At 34.3% G+C, this 11,329-nt stretch overlaps 1 protein-coding gene across 1 annotated transcript in view; it reads left to right on the top strand.

Moving 5' to 3' along the window:
- Positions 1-11,329, top strand: part of snu (ABC-type transporter snustorr) — a 106,757-nt gene that overhangs the window by 38,349 nt on the left and 57,079 nt on the right. Inside the window, exon 6 of the mRNA XM_089090809.1 lies at positions 9,736-9,843. Within this exon, the coding sequence (XP_088946935.1) occupies positions 9,736-9,843 (108 nt within the window). The remainder of the gene's footprint in view (positions 1-9,735; positions 9,844-11,329) is intronic.

An 11,329-nucleotide genomic window follows, 5' to 3' on the forward strand; every position in this document is an offset into this window, starting at 1 on the left:
GTCCTCTTTATTTTTATGATTGGGTTATGATTTTTTTATGTCTTTTGATTTATGTCTATGATTATTATGATTGTAAAAATTACTTATTTTTGTTCAGTGTATAAGTTTTCTTCTCTTTTTTTCTTTTTTTTTCCCTTATGCACTCTGTCATTTAGGGGATATGTGCCCTTTTTTGTTTTGACCGGTTATAAATAAATTGAATTGAATTGAATTTAAACAACTTATCCAAAAGCGAGCGAAGAAAATAATAATTTGTGTATTAAAAGAGGACGTATTCTGTGTAGGAAATAATTAAGGTGGCTGTGACCAGTTATAATTGGGTTAAGTAAGGAGACGGGCTGAAATTTTTAAGAGGCAAACAGCAAGCGTTCTGATCGAGAAAACCGAACATTTAGCGATATTTTCTTAATAGTGATGAGCTGGTACTGAGGATCCTCGAATAGACGTCTCTTAGATGCATACCAGCAATACTAATTTTATCTTAAAAGCTTTAGAGGTCCATAAAAAGGAAGGTCATTATTTTATAGGAAGGTCAATATCATTTATTTTATTTTCAATTATGGCTTTTTTTTTCGATCTACTCCCTCCCAAGAAGTTCCGATTCCCCTTAAATCCTCCCTTGCGACCTAATCCGTATGTATGTGTGGTATTTTCAATATGGAGAGAGGACGAAAGTTTCTAAGATGGGGCATCATAAACCTCTGGTTAAGTGCTTTCGACTGCGGTGGCTCCAATAGGGCGTTTTCTAGGTCCGTCCACCGCCAATTTCGTGGGGTTCCAAGCTCTTCTTTGAAATTCCTATAAATTTGTATTCCCAGTAATCTTTTACTGAATAAAATGTTCTTATTTATACAAGAGATCCCTCCCTCTAAATCGTAGATAGCTAGATACTTAGAGTGCATTGCAAAAGACAATTATTACTTATAATTAGTTATTAATTAAATTTGTGTTCTCAAATACCAGATAATAACAAATTTGGTCAATTCTCTGTATTATAAGTGCAGAAAGAACCAAAATGTTAGCCACTTTTGCTTATTACGAGCATATGAGGGTTTGAATTTGGTGGTGTTAGCCATTTAATGATGATGAATGACAAAAACTAACCATAATTGGCTTCTGGAACTACGTTTGCCTCATTTAGATATTTTATTTTACGATTAGTAATAATTGGCTAAGAGGGAAGCTGAATTTGTATTGTAAGCTTAATTGTAATAGGATGTACTCAACTAGTGGCGTCAATTCATTGATTTTTTGGGGGGTGGGGGGGGGGGGAATGTATTCTTCAAAATATAGAGATGGGCAAATTTTTCAATGCAAAATATAAAAAAGTCTATTTCCAATGAATATAATAAAAATAATATTTTCCAAAAACTAGGCGGGGGGCAACCCGGTCTCCTAATTGACTCCACTGTACTCAAATTGATCTTGTTGCTAGATTAAATAAAAAAAAACAAGTTTTTTAAACTGAAAGTAAGGAGCGACATTAAAACTTAAAACCAACAGAAATTATTCCGTATATGAAAGGGGCTGTCCCCTCCTCAACGCCTCGCTCTTTACGCTAAAGTTTTTTATTGTTTTAAAAAATAAAGTTGTGAGACAGAGTCAAACTTTAGCGTAAAGAGTGAGGCGTTGAGGAGAGGACAGCCCTTTCATATACGAACTAATTTCTGTTCGTTTTAAGTTTTAATGTCGCTCCTTACTTTCAGTTTTAAAAACTTGTTTTTTTTTATTTAATTTCTGATCGTTTTTTAGTTAATGCAGCTTTTATTTTGGCTCACCGTCATTGAATAAGTAAACAAAATCTGCATAAAAATTTTACTTTCCTTTTGCTAAATGGTGGTCTCTAAATTTGGTTCTGACGTAATTTACAAATTAACTTGCGTAACGAACTTCTATATTCGTATATTTTTCTTCTGGCAAAAAATACAAACTTGCAGATTTTTGCAGATATGAGTTTGAAACCTATGTTATAGGGTTTTCTGATACGCTGAATCTGACGGTGTGATTTTCATTAAAAATTTTTCACTTTTGGGGGATGTTTCCCCCCTCTTTCAAAAATCAGGTGTTTTCTCAGGCTCGTAGCCTTTGATGAGTAATACTAAACTTAATAAAATTCATATATTTAGAATCAGCATTATAAGCCCATTCTTTTGATACATTTATTGACATCAAAGTTCCGTTTTTAAAAGTTTGGCTTACTATTGAGCCGTATCGCTTGTTTTTTTGTTTTTTTTTGTTTTTTTTTGTTATTACGTATATGTTATTACGTATATGATGGGGTTCTCCCCTTAGTCAATACCACGCTCTTTACGTTAAAAGTTAACCAAAATTTTAATTCACAAACCCCTGAATCACAAAGGCCGTTTAATTAGAATAGATAGCTCTTTTGAAAGCACTAAAAAAAACTGTAGCGTAAAGAGCGAGGTATTGACTTGGGGGAGAACCCCCTCATACAGGTAATAATTACTGTGCGTTTTAAGTTCTAATGTTGCTTCTTACATTCAGTTGAAAAAACTAGTTTTTTTTAAATTTAATGTCTGATCGTTTTTTAAATAATGCTTGGAATTCCGGCGCCCCCTTCATAGAAATGTCCCTTACCCCAAAGAAACATCCTCCACGGAAAGATTCTCCCGAGTAACCCCCTCCGCCCGCCCCCCGCCCCCCACCAGAAAAAAATTCTTCCGGAAAAAATCTGTATACTTCCCAAAAACCAAAACAATATGTAAGCAAAGGGCAAAGTTCATAACTTACAGCCCTTCCCCTGGGAACTATGAGTGATTAAGGCATCCTAAAAAAAATAGTTAGAAGATTGTAGACTATGGTGAACACAACGGTGGTTTCAAAATTTGGATTGGGGAACTTTGAGAAAAAAATGAGCCTAGGAAGAAGCGTATGTGCCCTCCATTTTTTTTTGTCACTTAAAAAGAGAACTGGAACTTTTAATCTTCGTTTAAATGAACATTACCGCAGTGTTATAGGACCATTGTGTCACGACAATTACCCCTGGGGAAAAGAAAAAAACACAAAACAAATAAAAACGCACCCGTGATCTTTCTTCTGGCAAAAAATGTAAAATTCCACATTTTTGTAGATAGGAGCTTGAAACTTCTACAGTAGGGTTCTCTGATACGCTGAATATGATGGTGTGATTTTCATTAAGGTTCTATAACTTTTAGGGTGACTTTCCCCCTTTTTTCTAAAATCAGCCAAATTTTCTCAGGCGCGTAACTTTTGATGGGTAAGATTAAACTTGATGAAACTTATATATTTGAAATCAGCATTAAAATCTGATTCTTTTTACTTATCTATTGGTATCAATATTCCGTTTTTTAGATTTTTGGTTACCATTGAGCCGGGTCGCTCCTTACTTACAGTTCGTTACCACGAACTGTATGACTAATGGGTGCAAATCCTCTCAGTTTTTTTCAAGTTTCAATATCTTTAGCGGTATTTCTAATTTACTCATAGGCCTATAGGTTAATATAGCACTAAGCTGAGGCATGGGCATATGATTTTGTTTTGAGCGGGATGTGAAATTATTGAAAAGAGCAAAAATCAGCAATTTATTTGAAAATTAAACGGAAGAATATAAAACTCATAAAGTACGTGCCTGGAATAGCCCATAAACAAATATCGATCTCTTTATTCAATATTTCATTACCTATTTATTATTATTACACAGCAATATATTCTAGACGAAGCTAAACATGTTTGAAGGCGAAATGTCTATTACCTTTGATGTTGGACTAAGTATAACATCTGTTAATCTTAGCCATAAGTATTACGAAAGTTGCTTTTGTATTTTTCCTATAAGATCAAGGATACTTTTTGCTTCCTTCTTCCGGCATAGGGACAAAACTCACGATCCATGAAGGACAATCTTCCTCCCTTAAACATTGCAATTTTGGAATATATCGCATCTGTACATCCTTTGCAAATTATGGTCAGTGTTTAGTTCGTTACGAGTAACTAATAGTCTCTTTTGTTGTTCATCCATTCATTTATTAACCATAGTTATAATTGGTTTACTAAACTGAAAAATTACCGGTTTTGGTTTCATTCTAAGGTTCATTCCTCTCAAGACCTTTACGCGGGGGGTCAATTCATGAAAGCGGGAGGGGGGATACTTTTCATTTTTTCAATTAAAAAAAATATAGGCATTGTTCAGTGAAAATGCCCCCCAAAAGGTGTTCATCAAAGTCTAGGGGGTAGGTAAAAGAAATTCAGAAGGAATATGTCCCTCTGTTTCTTATTCCAATTGACGCCACTGCTTTTACTTTTGATATTAAAAAACTGTACCGTAATTTCGTTTGGTAGATTATTTACAATCAGTATTCCACATTTTTGGGCCGTACAGCTGTCCTTTGTCAAAACCTTGTATCTACAGAAATATTCAATTTTAATCTAAGTATGAACCTGCCTCAGTGTCGTCACAGCAAGTCCAAAGGCGCAGTCGCAATTCTTCTATCTATAACACTTCCTAGGTACGGCCTTGTATTTTAAGGGATAATAATAATTGAAGCCGTATGCCCTTTACTATAGGCAACGCTATAGCGTTGCTTCTGATAAATCAGATTTCCCTAGTTTTCAACAGCCAAAACCCAGTGGGAAAAAATTCTTAGATTAAAAAACCTAGCGTCTACGTTGAGCAGGAAACGTCATCACGGGAAGGAAAAGAACCTTTAAAAACTTGTTGATAAAAATGTAGCTTCGTTTATTTCTTCTTGCCGTCTCTCTTGCCGAGAGATAGAAAGCCTTCTTGGTATATCTATTTAAAAAATTTAGGGACTTAATTTTATCGCTTATGTTTCAAAGAACTTTTCCGGATTCCACACGCACAACAAAAAACTAAGAACTTGTTGTTATCAATAAGAAAAAAATCTAAAAACACAAGTATTTAACAGTCTCTGATGGTAGTGGTAAAATGTCATTCTTGAACTAATCCCTCCAAAAGTCATTTTTTGAAAACAGATTGGAGGGTAACTACCCCTAGAGGTTTCGACCGTCATATGTATTACTTCTAAAGAATAAAAAAAAAAAAAAAAAAAAAAAAAAAAAAAAAAAAAAACGGGAGCTCAGTACCATTTTCATTTCTCCAAAAAGGAAAAAACAAAATTATTTGCCGTTTTTCAAAAACTTTGAAAATACGGATACTACGTTTTGGTAGAAGACAACCGAGTTGCTAGAACTTCATCAAGAGGAATTTATTTTATATGTCAAAAGTTTTCTAAATCTAACATTGCAAGCGTTCAAAGACTTGCTTGTGCACATTTAATTTGGGCTGTGCCATAAAGGAAAATAATTTGGTTCAATTCTATTACCTGTTTTGCAATTGATTGTAATAACTTGTTCGTGGCAGTAGCATTAAAGAACATGAACAACACAAATTTAGCTGTGATACTTTGAGAGCTCTGACCAAGAAAAGAAGGTTAAGGAAGTCTAGTCTATGTGCCGGTTTTTGCTTTTCGAAAGAAAAAATCAGGTTCGTGTTTTTTTTTGCTTTCCTAAATTTGAAAATTCTTGTAAAATTTAAGAAGCTTTACAGGTATTCCACCAATTGCATCATTAAAGGCCGATTCTGTTGGACTACCCTTAAATGATTTGCCCCCAATTACTTCTTTGAGATTAGGTAATATAAAGTTTTATATTTTTGTTACCTGGGCAAAGGCTCTCACATATAAGCAAATCACTGTAAGTGTTTAACTTACCTATCTATTCGTGCATTGAATATCTAACATATAATTAGAAAATATATTTAGACCCCCCCCCCTCACTTTGGATGTTTAGCTTGTATGACGGTAAAGGGGGAACAGCGAATGTATAAATTTTAGATTTTATATCATTACCCTCTTTGCATTGTGACTGCAGTGCATTAGATTACGGTACTGACTGGGAATTTGCAAAAAATGAAAAATAGACTCAGGCCCAAATCGTCAGTGTTCTGACGCTGATGTGTATGACGAATTTGTGATCGTGATACTTACACATTTCAAGGAGAAATGTTTGCAGGATCCTTTTAGAGGGACGGGAATATAACTTCAAAGAAGTTAAAAAATAGGTAAAATATACGGAAAATGTAAGAAACAAAAAAGGAAACAAAATGTCAGGGTGTGGAGGCTCTTCGGCTAAAAATACCCCACTCCCTTTGTATCCCCGGTCTAAAGAGTGTTATTTAATCGTGAAAGCAAGATTCACGATCATCAAACAGTTCGTTACCACAAACTAAGTTTCATCAAGTTTAATTTTACCTATCAAAAGTTACGCGCCTGAGAAAATTTGGCTGAGTTTCGAAAAAAGGGGGAAAGACCCCCTAAAAGCTATAGAACCTTAATGAAAATCACACCATCATATTCAGCGTATCAGAGAATATATGGGAGGATCTTTTCATGAAGGAAGTTTTAATGGGGGAAGGGACATTTCTATGAAGGGGGTGCCCGATTTCCCATCATTATTAAAAAAAAAATCAGAAATTAAATACAAAAAAACAAGTTTTTCAACTGATAGTAAGAAGCAACATTAAAACTTAAAATGAACAAAAAAATATTAGCTATATGATTGGGTTCACATTCTAGTCAATACCTCGCTCTTTAAGCCAAAGATTTTTTAGTACTTTCATAAGAGCTATTTATTCTAATTAACGGTCTTTGTGATTAAGAGGTCATTTTTAAAGAATTGGAACAAAATTCGAACTTTAGCTTAAAGAGCAAGGTATTGACTAGGGGGAAACCACCCTAATATACGTATTAAAAATATATGAATATAGAAGCTCGTTACGTAAGTTAATTCGTAAGTTACGTATATTTATTACTAATCAAAACGTTCGTAAATAAAATTCAACAAGTTTCAAGAAAGCCATTAAGCTAAATTAAAGTAAATTTGTTATGCAAATTTCTTTTTAATTATTCATGCACGGTGAGCCAAAACCAAAACCGGCATTAATTAAAAAAACTTTCGCAAATAGAATTAAAAAAACAAGTTTTTTTTAACTAAATGTAAGGAACGACGTTAAAACTTAAAACAAAGAGAAATTATTCCGTATATGAAAGGGGCTGTCCCCTCCTCAACGCCTCGCTCTTTACGCTAAAGTTTGACTCTTTCTCACAACTCTATTTTTTAAAACAATAAAAACTTTAGCGTAAAGAGCAAGGCGTTGAGGAGGGGACAGCCCCTTTCATATACGGAATAATTTCTGTTCGTTTTAAGTTTTAACGTCGTTCCTTACTTTCAGTTTAAAAAAAACTTGTTTTTTTTTATTTCATTTCCTGAAAAACCGTCCCGGTGATCGTGGGAAGTAATATATTTATAAATTCATATGTACATTTGAATTGGGAAGTTAGTATTACAGTTGTGTAATCTAGTTGTCATTAATTCCATTCATTACTTTTTAATGTTCCATTGTTCCACTCCTAATTTAAACATTATAGTTCTTTTATTGTTAGTGCAAAATTTTTCGAACTGAAAATTTAAAGTCGTTAATTTTTTGTTTTGTTTATTATAAGAGTATCATGTCCTGATTATCTAAGTAAGCAAGAAATTACTCATTAAATCCAAATCTCATGACTTAACCTACTTTAAATTTGATAAATCAAATCGTGTCAAGGTTTTGATAAGCAACTAGTGATATTTTTCAAAAATTCACTGAAGAATATCTAAAACTCCTGTCCATGAGGGATCCTTTGCCCAAACGCCATACTTCGTTCTCAATAAGTGTTGGTTTAATTGTTTAAAACATGATGCCTATTAGTGTGATTTTATTCGAAATAAACAGCTGGTGTTTAGCAACACTTGCTACTGTGATATAAATGAAGTTTCAAAAAATCTGAGAAATGAAAATAAGAACATTTTGGGGAAACTCGGTAGCATGGCTCATGTAAGAATTCAGAGAGTTTATCCAAAAAATACAATAAAAAATAATAGTGAGGAGGTTTTGTCTCCTTTTAATTTTTTGAAATCCGAGGCGAAATCAGGTGTGGTAGTAGTCGGAACCTTCAGCTGGTTGGAAAATTATCATACTCGGGAGATCTGAATATTCCTATGATCTGTTCTTAAATCCAGTTATCAGTATTCTGATAAATCACAACTTTCTAACAACACAATTATAATGAGAGGTACTCAGATACCTACAGGAAAATACCCTTATCCATATATTAAACGTTTGTTGTGGTTTATGAGACAATATTTCCGAGGCGTTTTGCAAAAAGGGCCTAAGTCCACTTTTTTTCCGAAAGTGAGCTAAGCATATGGTTTTAAAGAGCTCGAAGAGGTCTACCGATTGATGTATTTAAAATGCACTTATCTTTAATTAAATAAAAAAAAAACTGTTTTTTCAACTGAAAGTAAGGAGCAACATTAAAACTTAAAACGAACAAAAATTACTACGTATATGAGGCGGTTCTCCCCCTAGTCAATACCTCGCTCTTTATTTGTTCCAATTCTGTAAGAATGACCCCTGTATCACAAAGAACGTTTAATTAGAATAGATAGCTCTTTTGAAAGTACTAAAAAAACGTTTGCGTAATGATTAAGGTATTGACTAAGGGGCAAAACCCCCGACACGTGTAGTAATTTCTGTTCGTTTTAAGTTTTAATATTGCTCCTTACTTTCAGTTGAAAAAAAAACTTGTTTTTTGTTTGATTTCTGATTATTTTTAAATAATGCTGGGAAACCTGGCTTCATGGAAAATTCCCTTTACCCATGAAAACCTCCTCCATGGAAAGATTCTTACCACTTAACCCCCCTCCAACCTCCCCCCACAAGAAAAATTCCCCCTGGAAACTGTCTGTATACTCCCTAATAACCAATATTATATGTAAACAATGGGCAAAGTTCATAACTTGCAGTCCTTCCCCCGGGGACTGTGGGGTTAAAGTCATCCTCGAAGACATAGTTATTAGATAGTTATTAGATATTAGATTAGATAGGAGCTTGAAACCACAACATTAGGGTTCTCTGATACGCTGAATCTGGTGATGTAATTTTCATTAAAATTGTATGACTTTTAGGGTGTGTTTCCCCCTTTTTTTCAAAAATAAGGCAAATTTTCTCAGGTTTGTAACTTTTGATGGTTAAGATTAAACTTGATGAAACTTACATATTTTAAATCAGCATGAAATCGGATTTTTTTTATGTATCTATTGATATAAAAATTCCGTTTTTTTTAGAGTTTTAGTTAGTATTGAACCGGGTCGCTCCTTACTTACAGTTCGTTACTACGAACTGTTTGATTATCACGAGTTATAAATTGTTCCAAAAGTGCGTAAAAAAGAGCGTAAGTCCCTTATCTTCCAAGTCATGAACAATTTGGACATTTCCGGCAAATTCCGATCGAAATGTTAACTAGGAATCAGTCTTTAAAGTTTTAAGTTTCTTAAATTCTGATTTGTGTGAAAGATTTTTCTATTGCACGTTTTTATTTTTGTTTTGCACTCCTGTAAAATTACGAAAAGAATATTTAGGCCCTTTATGCAAAACGCCATCGATTTATGATTGCTGGGTCTTTAGACAAAAATATAAGCCTAATTTTTCCAAATCGATGGCAAAACGCCATCGATTTATGATTGCTGGGTCTTGCAAAAATATAAGCCTACTTTTTCCAATGTACAAATATTATGTAATATTTATGCTGTGACTGTTTCCTTCCATCTAATTTTCAGACCTCCTCCATAACTCCTTCATCTTCAGGAAGTTCCTTCCACATTTATCTTTCAATCAAACTATTTTTTTCTTCATTTCAGTGGTGGTCAACAAAGGCGTGTTAGCTTTGCTGTGGCTCTATTCCATGAACCGGAGCTTTTGATTTTGGATGAACCCACTGTTGGAGTAGATCCACTTCTTCGTCAAAGGTATTTATAACCATGCTATTTATCCCACCTTTTTACCTGAGGAAAATAAACGAAAAAAGATCGGAAGAGCTTATAAAAGAGTATTTTGAAAAAAAAAACCTGTTACTATAACTATTTTATGAAGGCGTGACTGGTTGCAAATGGAGACTAAAGACTTGCAAAGGAAGTACAAAACAATATCAGTAACAGGGCGCATGATGATTTTTTAATAAAATATACCTTATATAGGTTTGGTACAAAAAAGGAGCTTTGCACCTATTTCTTACTATAGGCACAGTAGTAGCACTTGTAATTTGACTCTTACCCCCCCCCCCCAACGCCCATGTACGTCACTATTTTACTATGAAGCTTTTATTGTACAAAAAAATTTTAATTTTAAACAAAAAGTAATTTACAAAGGTAATTTTTCATATTCAGTAACAATGTATGCCCTTTTTGTAGTATCTTTGAGGTCATTACATAACACCCCGGTTTGTTATGAAATCCATAGCCTCAATTTAATGGAACCCCAAAAATTCAACGCGGAGATGAATACGGGGTGTGCAGATTGTTGTTTTGAATAACTCTGTTTGGGTCTTTCAGAACCCGTTCTCAGCCACGGTATTTTGGGGCGTTCTAATTTTGAATCCGTTTCCAATACGCCTGGGACCTGTAGATGACCAGAAAACGACCTGAAGTTTTGCTGGGTTGAGCTCAGAGGACCTGAAAACGAATTTTGTCGAGCCTGCTTAAAACACGCTTTAAATTTGGTGCCTGAAAACGAGACTCAAACTGTAAGGAACTGGCAAGCTTTGCCAAAAATAAACTGGATTATAATTTTTTATTGGTAAAAAAGGAAAGGATGCAGCTACCAAGTTCCCTCACTTCTCAGTGGTCTCCCAAACAAATTTCAAGAGCTGACAAAAGATTATGCTGAATGAAACTTTACCAGAGACTGGTAGGCGTGGAGTAGAGAGGGGTCAGGAGGCCCCATTGCCCACCCCTGCTGCCACCTACAACTTTTTTTAACACCATATATTGGCAAGAGAACCACGTGGTTTATGGTTTTTGTCAGTGAGAATTTGAAAAACATGAATTTTGTCACATTTATGTATGTTTTCATGGATGGTTATGTGTGTTGGTCGATTTATTTGATGTTTTTCATGGATGTTTAATGGTTTTTGTCATTGAGAATTTAAAAAACAGGAACTTTGTCACATTTATGGATGTCAACAGCAATTCATGTCTGTTTTATGGTTTTCTCAGTGAGAATTTGAAAAACAGGAACTTTGTCACATTTATGGATGTCAACAGCAATTCATGTCTGTTATATGGTTTTCTCAGTGAAAATGAAAAAACAGGAATTTGCCAAATGTTATGAAATTCCCGGAAACAGTTAGATCACGTGTTTCCTTCTCAGCCAATCAGCGAGTCGGATACATCCTCCTTCTCAGCCAATCAGAGACGTGCTTACATATTAGCGGCGGAGTGAATATAAGGAACGGGT

This window comes from Artemia sp. Qi Xiang Cuo, chromosome 6 (genome assembly GCF_049724085.1).
Source record: "Artemia sp. Qi Xiang Cuo chromosome 6, ASM4972408v1, whole genome shotgun sequence".
Classification (NCBI taxonomy): Eukaryota; Metazoa; Arthropoda; class Branchiopoda; order Anostraca; family Artemiidae; genus Artemia; species Artemia sp. Qi Xiang Cuo.